The sequence below is a fragment of the Salminus brasiliensis genome, chromosome 6, assembly GCF_030463535.1.
Source record: "Salminus brasiliensis chromosome 6, fSalBra1.hap2, whole genome shotgun sequence".
In the NCBI taxonomy this organism is placed as follows: domain Eukaryota; kingdom Metazoa; phylum Chordata; class Actinopteri; order Characiformes; family Bryconidae; genus Salminus; species Salminus brasiliensis.
In genome coordinates this window covers 38242016-38263958 of record NC_132883.1, presented here as the reverse complement: position 1 = coordinate 38263958, position 21943 = coordinate 38242016, and the positions used below count along the sequence as shown (strand labels likewise).

The 21943-nt window shown below is 39.6% G+C and overlaps 3 protein-coding genes across 4 annotated transcripts; all 3 read right to left on the bottom strand.

The window, feature by feature from the left end:
- Positions 1–1223: 1223 nt before the first annotated feature.
- eif2s2 (eukaryotic translation initiation factor 2, subunit 2 beta) lies at positions 1224–7870 on the bottom strand. Of its 2 annotated transcripts, none has more exons than XM_072681055.1 (9): positions 7735–7870; positions 6578–6758; positions 6387–6487; positions 5986–6094; positions 5432–5535; positions 5015–5163; positions 3784–3840; positions 3605–3690; positions 1224–2977 (listed from the first exon to the last, which is right to left on the bottom strand). In XM_072681055.1, exons 1-9 carry the CDS (start codon positions 7747–7749, stop codon positions 2802–2804), a joined length of 978 nt encoding a protein of 325 aa, XP_072537156.1. In that variant the 5' UTR covers positions 7750–7870; the 3' UTR covers positions 1224–2801. The 2 variants fall into 2 exon arrangements, with proteins under 2 accessions (XP_072537156.1, XP_072537157.1); XM_072681056.1 differs by having other exon boundaries at positions 5432–5532.
- A 2176-nt stretch (positions 7871–10046) lies between these two features.
- chmp4bb (charged multivesicular body protein 4Bb) lies at positions 10047–15877 on the bottom strand. The gene is made up of 5 exons (XM_072682319.1): positions 15572–15877; positions 14120–14297; positions 13529–13643; positions 12797–12923; positions 10047–11881 (listed from the first exon to the last, which is right to left on the bottom strand). The coding sequence occupies exons 1-5, from the start codon at positions 15753–15755 to the stop codon at positions 11820–11822; spliced, it is 666 nt and encodes a 221-aa protein (XP_072538420.1). The 5' UTR covers positions 15756–15877; the 3' UTR covers positions 10047–11819.
- Positions 15878–17827: 1950 nt separating this feature from the next.
- LOC140557822 (rhamnose-binding lectin-like) lies at positions 17828–21943 on the bottom strand. The gene is made up of 11 exons (XM_072682615.1): positions 21913–21943; positions 21676–21711; positions 21534–21578; positions 21295–21424; positions 20172–20281; positions 19884–19928; positions 18808–18943; positions 18599–18714; positions 18378–18422; positions 18102–18228; positions 17828–18011 (listed from the first exon to the last, which is right to left on the bottom strand). Exons 1-11 carry the CDS (start codon positions 21941–21943, stop codon positions 17828–17830), a joined length of 1005 nt encoding a protein of 334 aa, XP_072538716.1.

Below are 21943 nucleotides of genomic sequence, written 5' to 3'. Positions count from 1 at the left end.
CGGAAGGCCGCTATGATCTCTCTCTCTCTTTCCCTGTTGCCTTCTCGTACTCGCACACACTCTCCCTCCCTGCTACTCACTCGCTCGCTTACACACTCTCTGTCCAGGCTGGATAACTTCACATATGAAGTAGCCTAATCCTGACTGCGTCCATAAATGCCAAAACTGTTTTTCCCTACCGACCCTCTTCAGACAGTTTTTGGAAAGACATCCCCATTTTTTTGATGTGTCAGGGCTTTGGAGAGTTTTAGGCCCAGTCCACACGTTTGCAGGAAAAAAATCTCCCCTTCACTAGACAACATTTCTAAACGTCTCTTCATTTAACACTAGAACGCAAAACGGCCCCAAATGCTGGTATGAGCATGTCAGATCAGCAGGAGATGCTGAAACCTCACAAAGTTTAATGTGAAATTCCTGAAGAAGCAAGCATGGCAGCCAAAATAGACTTAAATACAACAGGTCTGCATAATCTCCCCTCATCTCCCTCAAGTTCTTTGTAAAATAAGGGAAAAGTAGGTAAGGAGTCGGAGGACTGGATTAGTAGTGAAAATGTCTCTACACAGCTTGTGGTTGTGGTGAGCTGGTCTAAACAGAAGTCCAGGACTGCCTTTAGTTCCAAGTCCAGCCCTAAGAGCACTGCAAGAGACCTTATGGTGCAATGACTCCATATTAGAAGCTTGCGTATTCAAATCACGTCGGGGTCATGTCTTTATTTACACTAAGCCATGCTGTATCTTCCGCTCTTGTTTTGCTTATGTCAGTCACAAAAAGGGTCATCTGTATATATCTTCATATGTTTCTTTCTATTATAATTGAATTTTATATAAACTCTAAATTAATAAACTAATAGAAATAAATACGATAATGAGCTACGTAACATTATTGCTACTGTAATAAAATATTAACATTTTTTAATTTCACTGTTCTTTATATCAGGTTAGATCAGAAACATTTAGACAAGAAATCAATACCATTTACAACTTTATATAAAATAAAAATGTCATGACAATTCTACATCCTTCAAGCCTGTAGAGTAAACCTACTGTACTTTGGATAGTGTATCAATGCTAAGCCAGATCACCGATTAAGAACTTACATTACTGCTGATTTACGCCTAAGATATGCTGAGAAAACTCAGAGCCAACCTTCATTTCTTGAATCGCTTGCAACCTGCTCATAACTGACAGGTGCTAAGGCTCACATTTAGGAAGCAAAGTCAGGTACAGAGTAAATTATTACTTCTTTATTCAAAAAAAAAATAATCAAAACAATTACACTCATCTTACTTTTAGCCTAAACACTGTAATATCTGCTGCTCCAGAGGTTTAAACAACCTACACGATCATAACACTTTCTGTACATCTCCAACCCCATTCTGTAGAACTGTTACACTGTTTAGAGATGATTCATTTATTACGTAGGGATCAGTCCTGATCACGCTGTTTCATTTCAGCAAAACAAGCAGAAGCCTAAACGCAGCAGCAACAAGAGTGTGAGACTCATGTGGGGGATTTGTCACCAAACACACCACACCTGCATGAAGAAAAAACACCCACTGTCTCTGTAGACAAATTCTCTAAGAAAGAGAGTTAATGAAATCAGTCAAAAGAATGCCAATGTGGTTCATTTTCAATAAGCAAGGTGGATCATTACGTAAATGTGGCCGATGCCAATTATAGGGCACAGAAAATTCTGAATAATCAACATATGAATAATTAACATGGTTAACATTCATATTGTAATTTTTTATAAAAATTAAAATGTAGTTGTTTTAGTTAAACAAAAGCTTTACTGACACCATATCAGTCCCCCTTTCCCCCTATTAATCCCAATTTGGTACCCACCTGTTTGTAGTTCCCCCTAGGACAAGCAATGCTCCTGACACTAAGAGGACAAGGATTTAACACCAATCTCCTCCAGTACATGTGAAGCCAGCCGTCGGCTCTTTCTGAACTGCTGCTGATGCAGCATGCCGGGCAGCCGACAGGCTCAGTGGAAAGCACCGCATCCCCACCTCCAGCACACCAGCTAACAGGCGCTCGTGCCAGCCAACATTGCTTAAGAGTGATGAGGTGAGAAAGTGCCATCTACCCACGCAGAGACAGCAGAGCCAATTGGGCTCTCTCGCACTCTGGTTAATGATGGCAAAGTGGCACAGCTCGGGATTCGAACTTGCAGATCCTGGGCCAAAATTTTAACTCAAATAAGCAGCACAATATCTTAAATAACAAATATTTGAATGTTTTAAACACAAAATATATTTTGTGTTGTTTTGATGTAAAAAATAAGGTCTGGATACATTTTCTATGTTTTTCTGGGAGTTAATACTGGTTCAAATTAGATAACTGTCAGTTCAAAGATTTCACAGTGAATGCTCCAAAACAACTGGGTAGTCTTTTTACATTGACTTTCATTGAAAGAAGGTTTTTCTTCTGTAAAATAATGAGACGGCAATGATGTATACAATTAAAAAAAAACAACAACCACTAAATCAATCCTTCTGAGCAAAGTGGCCAACATAGTGTGGCCCAGTGTCATTATACTGGCTGGTTAGCCTTCTCAGCCTCCCAACATATACTGTACACTAGGGTTTTCTCTTAAATTATTTCAACAACAAGCAACTCCTGACCTACTCCACAGTTTACTTCAGAAGTCCAAGTCCACAAGGAGGGCCCTCGCTCTGCCCTGCAGTAGCACTGAGCAGTCGGAGGTTGAGGCTGGAGTGGTGTCTTGTTGGCTTTAAGGGACAGCACAGGGTGGGAATTAGAAAGGGGGGGTCAGACAGAGGAAGAACTGCCTCATTAGTTGGCCTTGGCACGGAGCTGTGCTCTCTTGCCGGTGACAGCCTGGAAACCGGTCTTGATGCTGGCGACGGAGCAGCGTGAGTGACATGTCTCACACTGTAGAAAGTAGAGTCGTGTGTCCTTCTGGAGGATTGTGTCCGGCGACCGGCACGTGTGACACGTCACATATTCCTCTGTAAAAGACAAGTCGTGAGATGAACATGAAGTGACAGCAGTTCATATAGAAGAACTAAAGTCAGATTAGGTATTAGGTATTAGGTTAGGTATTGACCGATGAAGGGGACATAACTAACAACTGAAGAAATGTCTTCAAACATAATTTGCAAAATGTCATTAATAGAAATGCAATTTTCTTGAGAATGAAAAGACAGAACACCCCCTTTACTATTTTAAATGCCTAAAATTCAACTGATCAGCTTCAGATGATATCAACATGGTTTAGAATGAATTTTGGAGGCGCCTGTCATATTTAAACCTCAGGCATTTCGTTTGAGTAAGTGGTATTACCATGGCCAAATCCTAAAACTCTATGAGGCCTTCAGAAAGAAGGTCCTCCATGCACATTAGTCTGGGAAGAGTCTGGAAAGAGACACCTAGAAATCAGCAGTTCCCCTGATAATTTTTAAAAATGACATGGCTAGATCAGGCCATCCCAGTCCAAGTTCAGCCCAAGAGCATACCACAAGAAATGTGAAGAAGACTCCAACAATCCTAAAACAGTGCACCTATTAAGTAGGTGTTTCTGATAAATTGACCACTGATGTTTTAGAACCAGGACCTTTAAACAGTTCTGAACTTACTGATGTATCTCCTCAAGACGTTCTCTATTTGTTTTTGTTGAAATCGTCCTTTAATAACCAGCTGGTTATTTCCATCTATGGAGCCACTGCAAAAGAGAAGACATCACTTAGATTACTTAAAAAAAACCATAGCAAAACACAAAACGTACCTTAAAATACTGCATGATGTCAATGTTTACCTCGTTCCCAATTCTGCCAATAAGAAGGCCAAGAGATGTTTGGGCTGTCGATGCAAGCTGCAGAGAAGACAACTATAATCAGGGAAACCAGTACATTTTGTTCCTAGTTTGGTTAAAAATCAAATTAACATGCTACCACACTACTCTGGGTACAGATAATACATGTTTGATATTGCTTGCTGTTTGATATCTAAGGTGTGCTTCTTTTGTTTAGAATGGATGATGCTAGGCTAACATTGCTGACAAACACTGAACTAGACTGTCATCAATCTCATCTCTGAAAATAAAAAAAGCAAAACTGTACACAAGTTTTAAAGATAAAAGGATGAGTAAAACAACACGGACTGAACTTATTTAAACATTTAAAACAGCACTATTGAGAACTGGTATTTCTTGCTTCTAGGCTCCCTCTACAGTCAGGAAGTGTACATTACACCACTAAAGGAGTTTTTTTTCTGAATAAGCTGAGAGATAAAGAACCCTCAGTGAAAGAATCTTTGACCGTCACAGTTTTTACATTACCGGAATTTACACAAATATGACTTGGGTTACACAGTTCTCACAGGTGTGGTCCTGTCTGCTTCTCCAAAGTTAGCACTGTGTCGAGAAAGCTATATGCTGCAAACTTCCAACTCTATTATTAATTAAAAGCGTATTATGCTTTAATATTGTGTAATTGCTTTATTGTTATATTAGATTTTCACAGCCTCAGGGCATAAAACAGTCTTGAACAACAATAATAAAGTGTATTAGTTATTACTGGAACACTATATTGTATAAAAATAATTAGCAGGACAAGCCTAGTCTTTGGGCTTGTATTTATGATGATGAAACTGCCTCAACTGTCCTGTGTTTGTTAATGACATTAGCCTAACGTTTCCCATTGCAAAGAAGCAGTGATTAGTTATGTGAATTAGATTTCTTGAATATGTGAATTACCATGAATGTGACCAAGAACCAGCTACTTTGACAAGAAATGGTCATATGATTGACATTCAAAATTAGCAACCGCAAACCACTCTCAATACTGGGCTGCAATCTCCTTTAATAGCTACTAAAGTAAAGAAAGCTCTGCATACTCTGATACAGTCAACAGCACAAATGGATGTGTGAACTGCCAATCAGAATGAAACTGACTAAAGTCCATTAGTTGTAGCCAGTTTAACATGAAAAGATGCAACCAAAAGATATGGCTGATAGTAGGCCTCCAGAGAAAGGTATGAGCACTCACAGTTTGCAGATGTCAGTGAAGTTGACAAAGGACGTTTTCTTTGTTCCCACTCGGACCACCTGAGGAGGCTTCATGACAAACTTTCTCTTCTCTCCTGCCACCATGTCAGGATTCTTCTCCCTCATGATGTTAAACACACGACTGAGCAGCTGTTGGAACAGGTCAGAATTTGGACCACAGCTCAAGCTAAATGAAACCATTTACTGTTGAATAAACTGTGTGTGTAGGCATTATTTCAGTGTTTCTCTGTTAGAGATAGGGAAGTATGCTGTGTAACAGTAGACTGAAAACTTAATTACTTTCACAGCTTGAGGTGCAATTTCACTTCAACCAATATAATAATATATAATAATAATAAAAATGTTCTACTTTTCAACTATGGACTGTACCAGTATGCAGAAGAATGACCTCATGTACCTCATCATATGTGTAGTCTCGCTCTGACCCTGCCCAAGCTGGGCCAGTCTGGGAGCTGAAGGTGATGCCATCTGTATTTTTACCCTCGTCTTCGTCCATGGCTGCTAACAAAATATACATATATATTTTTGAAATGTGAACGAATGAACAAGAAATATGTTGATAAACTGTGCTGTATAGAAAGCACTGATCCAAAGTAGGCAATTCAGTTATACTAACACTGGAATACTAGAACATATGGCGATTAAGTACCCTTTAACTGCGTAATAACTGTGTAATATGGTATGAGCTATTAGTTTTGACCAGCACACAATTCCAGGCTACTTTCATAGTAAGAAACTTTCACAATTAGAAACCATTATTATTTGTTGTTGTTATTGTCTAGTTCTTACAATTGTCCCAAATGTTTCCAGACATTTCCAGACATTGGGTGCTAAAATAATTCTAAACCGTACCATTGTCAAGGTGTAATCTGAGGCTTTATGATCACAGATTTTTACTTAAAGAATCACAATCTAAATATCTCTTCTAAATATACAGTACATAATACCTACCGTCATCTTTATCAAAAGCGTCATACTCTTCCACAAATTCCACCTTCTTCACCCTTGCCACGTCATCATCTTCCAACAACTCAAGCTGCTCACCCTCTATCTTCAGCTCCTAGACACCATTGCAATAGACAGATTATTTTTTCACTATTGATCACATTAATTCAAACATTGAACGGCTATGGTAGGCTGAAGCGAATAAATACATACAAATATATATATATTAAATAAAATCAGCAAAATGAGCAGCTCCTAACTGCCAAAAAATATGTCCTTTTTTAGCACCCCCTTCAGGAAGCCAAATGCAGTTGAGTAATAGTAGTTTTTCACTAGTTACTGCAAACTGCAGAGCTTACGTCACAGCTGGATTCAACAAATCATACAAGCACTAGACAGCTGCCAACCTTCACGCCCTCTTCAACATCATCGTTAAACTTTTTCTTAGGCTTCTTTTTCTTTTTCTTCTGGTTCAAAAAGTTCAAATCATCCAAGTCGTCCGTTAGCTCTGTGGAGGTGCAAAACAATATGGCTAAGATGTCAGAAAACGTTAGTAAAGATAAAAACACAACACCAACATCAGCTGGTTCAGTCCTACCTTTTTTCTTCCCTTCGTCCTCCTCGGGCTCCACCTCACGCTCCTCTCCTGCTTCAGGCTCAGCTTCATGAGACTCGTTCTGCTGCGTCTCCTCTCCCCCATCGCCTTCCTCATCTAGCACAAAAGGCTTCATCTTCTTCTTCTTCTTCTTTTTCTTGGTCATGGTGGGGTCAAACAAAATCTGGATGGGGAGGATGGGAAGTAAAGTAAGATAAGTCATGGGCTGCTCTCATTTATGATGGTTTAACTGCACCATTAAGCAAGAAATATGTCTACAATTAGCCACAATAAGGGCTACAGCAAATGAACCCCTTTCTGCCACCAATTTTTACATGTAAACTAATAATTAAAAATCAATACTGTGTATTGAGAATCAATAGTATTGCAGAACATAATATTGCAATAGTTTAATATATCCATATGTTCTCACACCCCTAATTACTATACTGTGTATTCAGTGTACTGTACTAACCTATTCAACCTGTTTAACATCTTAATATATGTATCACAAATGAGAAATTATGTTTGTCAGGATATTTTCTTCTTTTATTGGGATCTTTTTTTAATTGCAATTAATTCATAATGATGTTATTAAAGTTTGTGACTGTGTTTAAATATCTTACTTCTTTGACATTCAGGCATAGCATAGTTGAGAACTGTGGAGTATTGTGCATATTAGACATTTGCATTGGGCAGATTAGAGGTATCTTTGGAGCTTTAGGCATTTTCTGAGTGGACAGCTTAGCACTTCTGTACGTCTAGTGTCAGATACCTTTACATGCCAATAATGTAAATGTAAAATAAAATAAAATAAAATGCCAAAGACCTAAAGTGCCACCACTACAACAGAAATAGATATAATAGAAATACTGACACTATGAGGTTACCTGACAGTGCTGCTTAAGTACAGCAGGTAAACGCACCGTTAGGGACTATAAGCACCCATGCAAATAGCAGTATAGAGTATAGTTTAGAGTACTTTCTGTGAGAAAAGGATACATGTCTTTGGCCTAAAGAGAACACATGTAGCCCTGGTGTTCATTATCAGAGCAGGCTGAGGAGCTGATTACACCAGGGGCCCAAAGTCAAGCTGAAACACGTTCACTAACTCTCTACTACGAGCTGGAAAAGAGGTGTCAACAGACTAGCCAACTCACCTCGTCTTCCGACATGGTTTCTGTGTCTGAAGCGCTTCTTTCTACCTGGTTTGTCTCGGAAACAAGCAGTTCAATGTAATGAAACACTGTCCCTGCAGGTATCTTGCATCAGCAAATGAAACCCCAGTGCGCATGCGTCCTCGCGACGGAGGAAGATGGCGTCACAGACGCGCCAGGCGGAGAGGGTGCAGCGAAGGGTGTGTCTCAACTCTGCCATTACAAGTGTCAGCCTGCACACTACCCCGTCTCTCCCTCACTCGATTTTCTCTATTCCATATTAACCCTTTTAGTCGGTTAATATGCGTCCTTATCCAGTTAATGGAAAATGATATTATTTATATTTACATTAATATAATTTCTACAGTGGATCCCTCCTGGGACTGGGTCAGACTTATCTGCCTACGGTATGCAGCATAAGTGGTCCCCAACCCTGCCCCTGGAGAAAGACCTTTCCACAGACTGTGAATCCAACCCCTTTCCATCCAGCTTGATTTAACTAATCGCTGCTTCAGAAGACCTTGACGGGTGTTGTTAGATTTAGGATGGAGTTGAAACCTTGTCCACCTTGATACAACTGGCGGTCCAGCTAAAGTATTAATCTTTGCTAGTTGACCTATCGACCTCGGATACATCCCAAATCCCAAACCTCCCAAACAAAAAATGTTGCTGGTTATGCTGTTGACAAGCTTGGTCACTGCCCTTTTTTATGCAGGTTACGTAGTTGACAAGCTTGGTCACTGCCCTTTTTTATGCAGGTTACGTAGTTGACAAGCTTGGTCACTGCCCTTTTTTATGCTGGTTATGGTCACTGCCCTTTTTTATGCTGGTTACATAGTTGACAAGCTTGGTCACTGCCCTTTTTTATGCTGGTTACGTAGTTGATCTTGGTCACTGCCCTTTTTTATGCTGGTTATGTAGTTGACAATCTTGGTTACTGCCCTTTTTATGCTGGTTACGTAGTTGACAAACTTAGTCACTGCCCTTTTTTATGCTGGTTACGTAGTTGACAAGCTTGGTCACTGCCCTTTTTTATGCAGGTTACGTAGTTGACAAGCTTGGTCACTGCCCTTTTTTATGCAGGTTACGTAGTTGACAAGCTTGGTCACTGCCCTTTTTTATGCTGGTTACGTAGTTGACAAGCTTGGTCACTGCCCTTTTTTATGCAGGTTACGTAGTTGACAAGCTTGGTCACTGCCCTTTTTTATGCAGGTTACGTAGTTGACAAGCTTGGTCACTGCCCTTTTTTATGCTGGTTACATAGTTGACAAGCTTGGTCACTGCCCTTTTTTATGCTGGTTACGTTGTTGACAAACTTGGTCACTGCCCTTTTTATGCAGGTTATGTTGTTGACAAGCTTGGTCACTGCCCTTTTTTATGCTGGTTACGTAGTTGACAAGCTTGGTCACTGCTCTTTTTTATGCTGGTTACGTAGTTGACAAGCTTGGTCACTGCTCTTTTTTATGCTGGTTATGTTGTTGACAAGCTTGGTCACTGCCCTTTTTTATGCTGGTTACGTAGTTGACAAGCTTGGTCACTGCTCTTTTTTATGCTGGTTATGTTGTTGACAAGCTTGGTCACTGCCCTTTTTATGCTGGTTATGTTGTTGACAAGCTTGGCCACTGTTCTATGGACCACCATGGAACAGTGGCCTTCAACCCGGCACCTGGAAAGCTGCCCTCACATAGACTTTGCATCCAACCTCAGTCCACCCTGCCTGATCCAGGTAATTACTGCCTGACTGGTTGGAGTTGAAACCTGCAGGAAGGTAGCTCCCCAGGAAGAGGGTTGGAGACCACAGGTTTAGCTGGTCATGCTGGTTATGTTTTTGACAGCTTGTTCATGTTGATCTGGCTGATAGGGATGTGTGGTTCTAAAGGCAGACTTAAAAGCACTCATTTAGACATGACTTTGCTTCAAGATGGCTGAGCCACAGGAATTTGGAAATAGTCATGTTGATCAACCAGTGCTAAAATGGGCGCAGTAATCCTAAGGTAGGGGTGGCGTCCTAGTTAGCTAGCTTTACACTCCTGCTTCTGTTTACAGCTACCTATCATATAGCTACCTTGCAGGTAAAGGTGGGCAAAACCATGATATAACATAAGACGTGCAGTAGACTTGGCACAAAAGCATATTAGCCAGTTGCATGTGTATTCATCAAAGCTTCCAAGGCTCATCTGGTGGCCCAGATCCTGATACCATAATGAGGAAAACACAGCCAGGTTAGGTATTAGCATGTTCCAGCTGATAATTACATTTTAGGGGAAATGAAACCTGAAATAGGAACATGTTCTATTTACACCAGGAGGCAGTAGCACTTGGTGATTCACTTTATTGCAGAGAATCACAAATTCATTTGGCCATTCTCAGGATGTAAGCATTTATCTGGACCTCATATATGCAGGTCTAAACCACTGGAGTGTATTATTATTAACAGCCTTGACAGAATGAGAAGAAAATGCAGAATTCACATAACTGCAGTATCTAGATGTAGAAGCAGGGAAAATAGTAAATGCAATCCAAATTTCAGCTGTCAGGCATTACACATGTTAGCCAGGATAGTCATGTTAAGACATGCCACTCGTGTAGCATAAGCATGCCAGTCATTAAGGCACATAGCAGGGCACACACATCTTTATATGCTTAAAGTGCAAAACCAAGAGTTGGTGTTTTCTGTTTGAAGCAAGACTGGGGTTCCGTAGCGCAACCATCACCACCAAAACAAAGAATCAAAAAAAGTTTAATGATCTTTCAAATAAAAGTCTCATCTGGATAATCTCCGACATATAAATGTACACACCTTGCTTTACAACCCGGTTTCTATATAAAAGATACAGCATGTCCGTAAACTCCTACACTCTTAAAAATAAAATGTGTCAAAAAGGGTTCTCTGGAGTGACATTAGCAGAAGAGCTACTTTTGGTTCCCTAAAGAATCTTTCAATTGAGTACCTTCAATTGTATCCATCTATTTAAAGTTGTTTAAGGAACCTAAAATGGTCTTATTATGGTACCACACCAAAGAACCCCCTTTGGCACTGTTATTTTTATAAATGTAGAGACCTTTTTTGATGGAAAGGGTTTAGCTTAAGCCTCTGTTTACAATCTTCATCTTCTTTTTAGTATATTTAGTAAATTAAAGTGAGACAGACATATTTGCAGATTGATTTAGGATTCCTCTGGAAGGACAGACAGCGCCCTGTGAACGGTATGATGTACTATGCCTGATTGGTGGGGCATTTAGTTTCTGCCAGGACGCAGCATCTGTAGAAATAAAAAAATTGGGAGCTGTGATGCTTCTTCAGGGAGTTTCCATCCGTCTCAATGTTATTAAACTAACATATATTCAAGAGATTGTAAATAAATTATCAAAATGACCCTGGATGTTTAAATAACATTCATGAAAAGAAGCACTTCGAGATCAAGGCTGAAAGAACATTACAGAACCCAAAATCTGTTCCCTGTGTTATAGCTGTAGATAAAGAAGCTTCAAAGTGGACTTTCTTGAACACAATCAAGGGAACAGAGCACCTAAAGGATAGGAAAATGCAGTTGTATATGAACAGGTATTTGCATGTCTATGAAAAGAAATAGGCTTTATGACAGTATGGGTTTGAAACCTGGAACCCGGGCAACCTTCCATATCAGGCTATGGGAATAAAGACAATCTACTATGATAATCTACTATAATAAACAAACAGAGGTAGACCTTTTATGAGGCTTAAATCTCTCAGAGCTCTTTAAGAAGCCTTAATAATTTGATGAATGTCCAATTTCATTGGGTAATTAGGAATGAATGTCAATCACAGACAACCACTGCTGGGTTGCTTCACAGATCAAATTTCATCTGATTGTTGTTTTTTTTTCTTCTTCTTTATATTGTTTTGTCTTCCATAGCCTGATTTACATCCCCTAGCGCTGGTAGCTCCTGTGTTCCTGGACTTGTTTTACCCAATAACAAGAGCTACAGCTTTCTAGACATGTGGCTTCACAACTTTAACCCTCTGGAGGTGTTCAGGTCCACTCTGAACATCCGTCAACCATATCAAGTGATAAGACAGTCCGGTAGTTTGGCAGCTTGGGCTGGATTCACATTGCCCATGCCTTCAGTTCTTCCATGTCATCCTCATCCTCTTCCTCTTTCTTCTTGGCTGCAAACACAGAAAAAAGAAGAAGGTTATATAGAGGAATCTATTCTCCGGGACTGGAGTTCTGTTGGACTTTCTTGCACTTTTTTCATATTTCAAAACAAGCAGTAATTTTGGACCACTTATATATTGGTCCATTCATCATGAAATGTTCACAACGCAGGTTTTACATACAGCAACAAGGCACCTCAGATGTTTCTCTAGGGAGTATCCACTTATTTGCTCGGAATAAAACACCAATATTAAAATAATTATAAATAAAATAAAGCTTTTGTGTTTGTGTTCATTTAACCCAGGAATGTCCAAAATGATTCACAAAAATCTGGTGTGGCTGCAGGTTTTCACTGCTAACATGCTGGCGCTCATGACTCCACTCAGTTCAAGTATATAACAATTGATCTGGTGTGCTCCTACTTGGTTGGAATGAAACCCCACATTCACACCAGCCTTTTGTGGAGAAGACTGGACACCCCTTGTATAACCATTTCCAACCATCTTCTTCAGGAAGCCCAGTAGTACTTAGATAGCTAATTTAGCTAATCAGTGCTTCATTAAATTAACTAGGGTGTGCTGCTTCTGGTAATGAACTTGAAGACATTGTAGATCGAACCCTCTCAGAACCAATCTACCAAGTATTTTATTCAGACAGATAAAGACAGATAAAGTAGCTGAAGGCACTGAGCGCAAGTGTGGACGCAAACGTACTCAAAAGATATCAACTATTTTTTTAAAGCAAGATCTTATCTTTTAATGTATTTATTTTTATTGATGTGAAGAGAGAGAGACCTTTATATACATGTGAACAACATTACTGTATTACTGTATTATTACAACCCATTAGTAATATCAGTTCCCTTTATGATGCATCACTGTCTCTGATCTGTGTGTAAATTCTAAGCAGCACAAAACCTGGCTCACCTGGTTTGGAGGGTAATGAGGTGGAAGGCACGCTGGGCAGTGGGACGTTCTCTGTGCCACCAATTTCCAGCAGGGTATTGTCCAGTTCCTCCTGTTCTAGCTCCTCCAGTTCAGCCAGCAACTCGTCCTGGAGAGGATAACCACTAATTAAGTCATGGGACACTATAATGCTGCACAGTGCACGCAACTGAATGAGTTCGCTGGAAAATACCAACTGAAAAAGCACCGCTTTGGTGTGCAGTTGGATTTTGGATTCTTCTAGATTTTTTTCTACTTAATAATGAACTTGGTCTTAACCTAGGTTCTATTTGATTTCCCATGTATAACATATCACTTAGCAAGTGGAATCAACCCTGAAACACCATGTGCTGTATTTAAATCAGTGCTCAATTCAGACATTTGCCAATTAACATATATGTCTACAGAGAGGAAAATGTTGTAGTTCTAATTCAGTTACTTTTTTCATAAAGTAGTTAAGTATAAACATTATATATCAAGTAATAATAAATACAAAAAACAAAGCATTATTTCTATTTTTTTAAAGCATAAAGGCCCCACTGTGAACAGGTCAACAGTTTACTTGTCAGTTTAGTGAGAGAAATGCATATAAACTATATAAACACTATTAAATCAGATGAAATAATTAGTATCATAAAGGCTTAATACATATTCCCATTTGACTATATACATGTACTGACTGCACTTCCTAAAGGAATTAAGGCCTTCTTGTACCTCATCAAACTCTTCTCCAAAGCCAACAGGCCTTGAAATGGCATCTGAGATTTCCTGTGCCAGCTCCTGCTGTTCAGTGATGTCTTGCATGAGGTCATCTACTTTGTCTATGTCCCTACAAACATGAAAGGGATTAAGAACCAAACAATAATTAATGAAAATACATATATACATATATACACATACATATATACACATACATATATACACATACATATATACACATACATATACATATATATACATATACATATATATATATATATATATATATATATATATATATATATATATATATATATATATATATATATCTCATCACTGCCACTCAAAAATGTTATAAAAGAAGGTGAAAAGATTTTTGGAGCTGGTCCATTCAGCATGAAATTAGGACACATTGTAAAGAACAGCTGCCAGATTCAGATTACGTCAAAAAGTGAAAACAGACAAAATGGAGCTGAAACGTTTCTGCAGACAGCGACACTGCACACCTGAAGCATATTTCAAAATGTCCAAATCCACTCATAGTATACTGACTGAATAGCCTGGGCTAAAGCAAACTGACGCCATGAACCTTGTTTTTGATCTTACATGTTCTGATGAGCATTCTTCATGGCCTTAGCTGCGAAGCCCATGTTCTTGAGCACCTCTGTGTTAGTGTTGGCATTCTCCAAAGCTTCCCGCTGGAACTCGATTGTAGACAGAGTTCCATCAATCTGAGCTAGCTGCTTCTCGTAGCGCTTCTTTCTCTTCAGGGCCTGGAGGGCAGCTGTAGAAAATGGAAAGCACAGATTCAGACTTCATTCATGGATATAAATACTCTGAGACTCATCTGAACTACTTAACAACAATGCCAGCTTATAAATGTTGACAAAGTTGCTGATGACTCAGGGAAATGAGTCATATTGACCGGTCTATATTTGAGTTCAAATGGGTTTGAAACGGTACCCGGATAGTTACAAGGCCTCATTTCACAGGCTTATTTGTCTCATTTTTTTTTTGTTCGATTTTGAGTTAGATTATATGATGTTAAGTAAGATAGTTACAAGGCCTCACAGAAAATGCTTTTTTTGTTTGTTTGTTTATATATATCACACACACACAGACAATATATATATGTGTGTGTATATATTGCACATGTTAATGTTAAATTATATAAGAAAAGGAAATATTGGATAAATCCCCTTTTTAGAGGTCACTGTTACTCTGTGAGGTCATGTGGTTCCACTAAACCCAGTCCTACAGAAAACAGTCAGTTTCTCTCTGGTGATGTCATGCTCTAGCTAAATCTGGAACTCTGGCTGAGTGATATTTGAGTTACATAACATGTTTAGCTATTCCCCTCTCATTTGGGATACTTGGGTACTATACTTGGATATTTGGGAGAGTATTTTCATTTCTAAACTAAAGTAGCTAGTGTTGAATTAGCAACCAAGTGTATTCCCTTTTTTAATACGAGCTGTAAAGAAAAAACTCGTCAGCTGTAGAAGTTTCAATCCAGTCCACAGAGACTCAGATCCGCTCCGCGTTTTTCACCCAGCCTGCTACCATGCGGCAGCCAATCACGAGTGCGGAGCACTGATTACCTGGCTCAGGTATGTTAGCAACAGACGCGCAACAACTGGAACAGAGCTAAAGCCTGCACTGGAGTCCAGACCCAGGAGGAGGACTGGCTTCAAAGACCACGGATTTCTCCCGTGTGTCGCAACCAGTTTTTCCATCGTGACGTAAAGTGAGATCACGCACACATGATAAAGGGCTGTGTCAGACTTTGTAGGATCCCTACACTTCCCTAATGGGACTACAACAACAGCTTTAGCGTTTTCGCTTACAATATTCACGTGGTAAAATGACTGGAACACAGTATATGAAAAGTGTAGCTACATACACACAATATTAACGCCTCTGCTTTGGTAACGACCCCGTTTCAAGAGCTCTGGCGAGGGGAGCCAGTTAACGCAGGGTCGGTCAACAACACTGAGCAGTGAACTAGTGAAGATACGGGCTTAAAAGTTAAGACCCAGAGCTCAAAACACACAGTACCTCGTTTGTTTTTGGTGCCGTTCTTCTTCGCAGTCAGCAGTTCCGCCCCGATCTTCTGCTCTAAAAACTCCTGCTTTTTGGCCAACATCGCCTCCGTCTCTCGGAGTTTCTGGATCGCCTCCTGAGGGGTCGGGGCTTTGCCCCCTTTCCCCCCGCTACCAAAGAGCTTCCCAAACACGGACATGTCAGCAGCGTGCTGAAGAACTCGGTTTTGTGAATTAAACCCCTTAAAATGGTTCCTGCCTGACCACTACACACTCGCTCCCTGTCGGGGTTGTTGATGCTCCAGCTTCCGTCTTCAGGCCTCTGACGTCTCGTTGGCTGTCAGGCTCTACACCGCCCCCTCAGGACGGAAATGCCAGTGCACGCCTGCGGGTGGGAAACTCCCTTCACATGAACAGAAAGTACACTCTGTAAACACTGTGAAGGTGGCGTAAAATGTAAGAATAACGCAGCAAAAGTGGGACATTTATAGTAAATACATCAGGCAATGTCCACTAGAAGCTTTATGTTTATTTAAAACTGCACGTAATACACAAGCAGAGCTCCAGCACACGCAGTTGCGTTGTCACAGCGTATTATTTTGGTGCCCACGACGTCGTCTGCTTGGCGCTCACTACGCTGAAGTGTAATAACGTTAGCCAAGTAAGGAGCTCCTGCTAAAGAGCGAATTACCTTAACATAATTAACATTAATAAACATAATTACATAAACATGTACTCACTCACCAATACTATTAAAATTACTATTACATTTTTTTTATTTGTTAATTTTATTTTAATATTTGTTTAAAACATACCTTTTTTATTTAAACGTTTTTTTAATCACAATTTACATAGCATTATTTTCATACCAATATAAATATGTGTAATAAATATTACATTATATGTCCAAATATTTGTGGACGCCCCTTCTAATGAAAAGCATTCAAACATAATAAAATCAGATCATATATATTTTTACAGTGAAAGTATTTATTTATGCTCCAGTAGTGCCAGCTGCGAACAGTAGGGGGCGCAAACGGAGCCCCACCGCCGGAGACCCCCCCTAACATCATCCATCAGCAGAGCCGGAGAGCCAGCCACGATCAGAGCCAGCTGCAGCTCTAGACCAGCAGTTTCATACAGCATGGACTGTAGTTATATAATCAAGACGTGTCGTGGCTTTTGAGAAGCTAACGTTAGAGACACGTTGTTTACCTAACCTAACTAAGATGTTTATTCATTGTACGTTGGCTCACACTTATCATCATATATTTGTTTTTGATAAACAAACATATCTAGCAGGCCTGTTTCACTGATAAGAAATATATACTCTTAGTATTAATTTTGTCTAAATTCTGCCACTGATCTTTGGGTGGTCTTTACATGAGGACTTCCAGTCTGAAGATTGTTTCACTTTAGATTGACATCTGAGAAGTCATTTAGATTTTGATCACATGCCATCACGACTTAAATTTATCCAAAGTTTTATTGGTGTATTGGTATTGGAACTTCTTATTGGAATCTGCATGCTGCTTAGATAATTTACCCACATGTTCATATTTCCACAAAAAGACTATTATTAGCATGTGATGTAAAAGGTAAGGTGTGTGTGTAAAAGGTAAGGTTGTGCACGTATTTGTCACTGTAAAGTGTACAGCAAAATGTGTCCTCCGCATTTAACCCATCTGTGGTAGTGAACACACACACACACACACACACCCAGAGCGGTGGGCAGCCAACTCCAGCGCCCGGGGAGCAGAGAGGGTAAAGGGCCTTGCTCAAGGGCCCCAACAATGGCAGTTTGCCAAGCCCGGGAATTGAACCCACAACCCTGTTATCGATAGCCTGGCGCTGAGCCACCACTGCCCTAACATATATATAGGGCAGGCTGGTGTTATTCTCAGGGTTTCTTATGAATAATGTTTAGACATTAAGCAGGCTTGTTAGGTCCATACTAGTGTTTGGAGCACTGTTAGTGCAAGGGCAAGCTACAAATTGGTGAATTAATTCATAGTACCAAAATTGGGAGGAAAGGGTACACTGAACTGAGAGCAACTTCACTGTTCATTAAATGGTTCATCAGTTCAACCTAAGGAAACAATTTCTGAAGACCAGACGTGATTCAGCTGCAGGTTTTATGGTAAAGGTAGGCAGTCAGCACAGGCAGGTCAAATACAAGAACAGCATTATTTTCAATCATTTTACTGTTAGGTCAGCTTTTCATTTAAGCATTTGCGTATAAGGGAATGTGTAGGTCAGTTCCAACACTGAACTATTCCAGCTTTAGTACCCCCATATCAGTTAAGTCCACTTCAGAGGAAAGAGACTGACTAAAGAGAAACCCGCCATTATCCACACAGGAGTACCTGACAGTCAGGTACTTATAGGTGCCCCAACAGGGATCAGAGAAGACATAGTTTGTAGCAGGCACCAAACAGTACCTCCTGCCTTCACATCTGCAGACATATACAAACATATGATCAGCATTTCTGTAGAACTCAGTAATGCTCAGTAACTTACTACCGCTAATACTATAACATACCCACCTTCTCACAACTTCAGCCATGGTTTTCCAGGCATAGCAGTCAGTCCTAATGATAAAATGGCCAGGAGAACACGTGGTGAAATCAGTTCGACCATAGTTAGCACTGTGGATTTTTAATACGCCAGTTCCTGAATGTGGAGTGATTTAGCAGACAGATAAAAAAGGCTGTTGAGAAAAACTCATCCTACAAAGCAGCTGTAAGGTTAAAGCAGGTGACATTAAATATGTAAAACATGAAAGTATGTGTAAAAAAAAAAGAAAAAAGGTTTGTACAAACCACAGGCTAGACAAGCAGTATTGCCTTCACAGGTCACACTGGTCTCTGCAGAAAACAGAACCATTGTTTAAACCCTACAGAAGTCTGTTATTACAAACATCTACTTAACACCCCCCTCCCACACACAACAACCAAGTTTATTAAAATACAAAAAATCAATAAATCACAAAGTGTTCCCAGGGCCTTTAACAGATGTGTGGCAGGGAAGATGGTTTACTGACCAACAGGATGCGGGCGGCAGAAATAGGAGACAGTCAGGTACTTGTAAGTCCCGAAGCAAGGATCTGTGAAGATGGTGTTCGAAGCTTCCACAGCACATCTTCTCTTGTTGTTACACCTTTAGATAAAAGTGAGATAACGAAAGAGAGTCTTAGACCAGTAAATGCATCTGGAAATCAGCTAATTAAAACAAACACTGGCCACAAATTACCGTGTGATCACCCTAGTAAGTGAGTGAGGAGCATGACAGTTGGTGTTCTTGATCATTCTTTTGCGGATTCCGTCGGAGCAGGTTGTCTGATCAGTACGTCCATAGTTTGCTCCGATGATCTGAATCATACTGTCTCCTGCACAGAGGTACACAGGTCAGCTTACAGTCAACTTCAAGTTCAAGGGCATGGTACAATAGTGCAAGTACAATAGACAAAACACATAACAGGGTGCCAAGACAATAAGTACAAATACAATAAATACAAAAATATACAAATCTGTGCTTGCACATGTGCAAATGTGTGCTGTTAGCCAGCTATATTTGCATACGCTATAATGGTTCGATATTATTCTGTCTGTCTTAAGCCATGGTCACATTTAGACATTTTTGTTTTGGAAATTTTATTTCCAGTCACACAAGACCAGTCTCCCATCTTCATGAATAGGGATAGACTAAACATTGGAAACTGTTTGAAACATATTATTGTTTCAAGTCAAGTCAAGTCAAGTCAAGTGGGTTTTATTGTCATTTCAACTACATACAGAGTACACAGTGAAACGAAACAACGTTCCTCCAGGACCATGGTGCAACAGACAGTGCATACAAAACACAAGTGCAACACAAACAAGTGCGGACAGACAACACAACACAGTACAGACAGAGAATAATAAATAATTGCTGGTAGTGTGCAAATTATGCAGTGTGTAATAAATATAGAGTCCAAATGCATATATTAAATCACTGATATGCATAAACCAGCAACTCTTTTTGTTAAAGGATAAGACACAAACAGATGCCATGTTGAGCGCCACAAGAGCTCCAATTCAAATTTCCTGTCATTTATAACCTCTTCTCTTATGCTTCTGAAATGTGTAAATTCATGGGGAGAAAACTCATGGACATTTACAGCTTCGAGAAGTGTTTTTTTTTTTCGTTGTGTTGGTTTCCATTCAAGTAAACTAACAGCTCTTGGAAAAATCTTTGTTCAGTTCAGATTCATAGACTAACTAAGACATAGTCTGATTATTTTATGAATATAAACATAATGAGACAATAGTGAAGGATGAAGTACTTACCGCAGTCCAATTTGCTGTAACCACCCTCACATGTCACGCTGATACCTGGAAGAAAGGGACAAGAAAGAATGCATTTCATAGATGAGTCATTATTACAATATTTTATTAATAAAGCTGTTGATTTAAATATAAATATTAGTGTATATATTTCAGTTCAAAGAGAAGCATTTCGATGATTAGCATGTGATTAGCATATTAGCATATTATATACATTAGCATTCAAAGATTATTTGTGCTTAGAAAGATGCTTTTGCAATCACTCATGAAAATCACCCTTTATGAACTTACGGCCTTGGATACAGTCATAAGTGGTGTTGTAGTACTTGTAAGTTCCAATGCACGGGTCATGACTAGGAAGGACGTCAGTCTTAAACTCACATGCAATCTGTCCATCACACCTGTTTAGAATTAACAGGACAGAAGTTATTTACCTGAGAATGAATTGTCAGGTGTTAGTTTAAATGCATTTAGAATAAATAAATGTGGAATAAACAGGAATAGGCATTTATAAAAGGCCAATATATATTTTTAGATTTTGTAGAAATGGGTTAAGTAAGTTTACCTTTGGTGAGTTAAATTTACACTGATGACTGATTAGATTAATTGGTTTTATAAAATGTGGTCAATCCCAATGTCACTCAGGAGTTAGGTTTCTAGCCTCAGTCTTTGATATCTATTAAACATTAAGATATCTAAACGTCACAGCTATTGCAGCGTTTGCTGAATTTAATTTTTATCACTTATTTAAAAGTTTTCTGCGCAGCACCCTAATCGTTACCCTAAATATAACCCTAGCATTTAAGCCTGTTAAACCTTTTAAACTCTGTATGTAGGCCCAGACTTCATTATCTTCATAAAGTACATCAGAGCCCTAAAGGCCCTAAAATTGAACCCTGTGGGACTCATCTTAATGGGTATACAGTACTTTTTGCACTTTAGGTTAAAAAACTGGATCATTAACGTAGGGTTTAAGAGTTAATTAAGTTGTCTTGGTGCATTTACCAACAATTAGATAGTTGTGAGAGTGTGGGCCAAAATGCATCAGACTCTCGGATGAGAGGCAGGAGTCTCGCTTGCAAACTTCTCCTATCACACAGTACTACCAAGCCATCTAAGTGTTGCTAATGTCATTGGACAGCTCAGTGCTCTTGCAGAACACTAACAACCAGCTATGTTACATCAGCTTACAGACGCTTGCATTAGTTAGCACTGTACTCATCCAGAGAGCCACATTCTGTGGCTGTCTGAGGTCTCTGCTCTCTGAGGACCAACACTTAGATGGTTGCCACCATGTTGTTTTTCTTTTTTCTTGGACAGGCTCTCATTTTAGTGCATAATGGAAATAGAAGTGCATGGAGTTTCCAATGTGTTCTACGGTGTCAAATTGTGTGTGTAACCCAAACCAATGTACCTTTTAGAAATAAGGGGAATACTCAAGGAACATCTGGTATTACGGATCTCTGAACGACGGCGACCAGCGCTACAGACTGTGTGGTCTGTACGGCCATATATAGCAGACTTCACTTTTATCAGCCCTTCACCTGGAGAACACAGGAATATAGATATTGAGATGTCGTTAATTTGGTAGTATGCTACTGACTGACGGTACTTATACAAAGATTTTTACATCATTTTACGAATAAAACTTACGACAGCTGAGGCGCTGGACATTGCCATAACAGGTGATTGCATTCTCTAAAATAATAAATCACATATGTATCCCTCAGCACATAGGCCTTCCACATTTATTAAGGCATGTTGCAATCATATTGATGTTTGAGTTCATTTTTACCTGCAGAGGCCACCAAGTCTTGAGCTGCAATCAGCCCTGTAACACAGAAACATACTATGCATTAGCTGCCTCTTAAACAATTAAAAAAATAAATCAGCATTTCCCAGAGACAATGTTTAGGTCTTGCTAAGGTTTAGTGTGAGCAGGTGAAATAGAAAAATATGCAGTTTCATATTCATTCCATTACTCCTGCAAAGACTGAAAAGCTATACATTCAAAAGCATGACAGAAACTTACAGGTGATGAGAGACAGCTTCAGGACGAACAT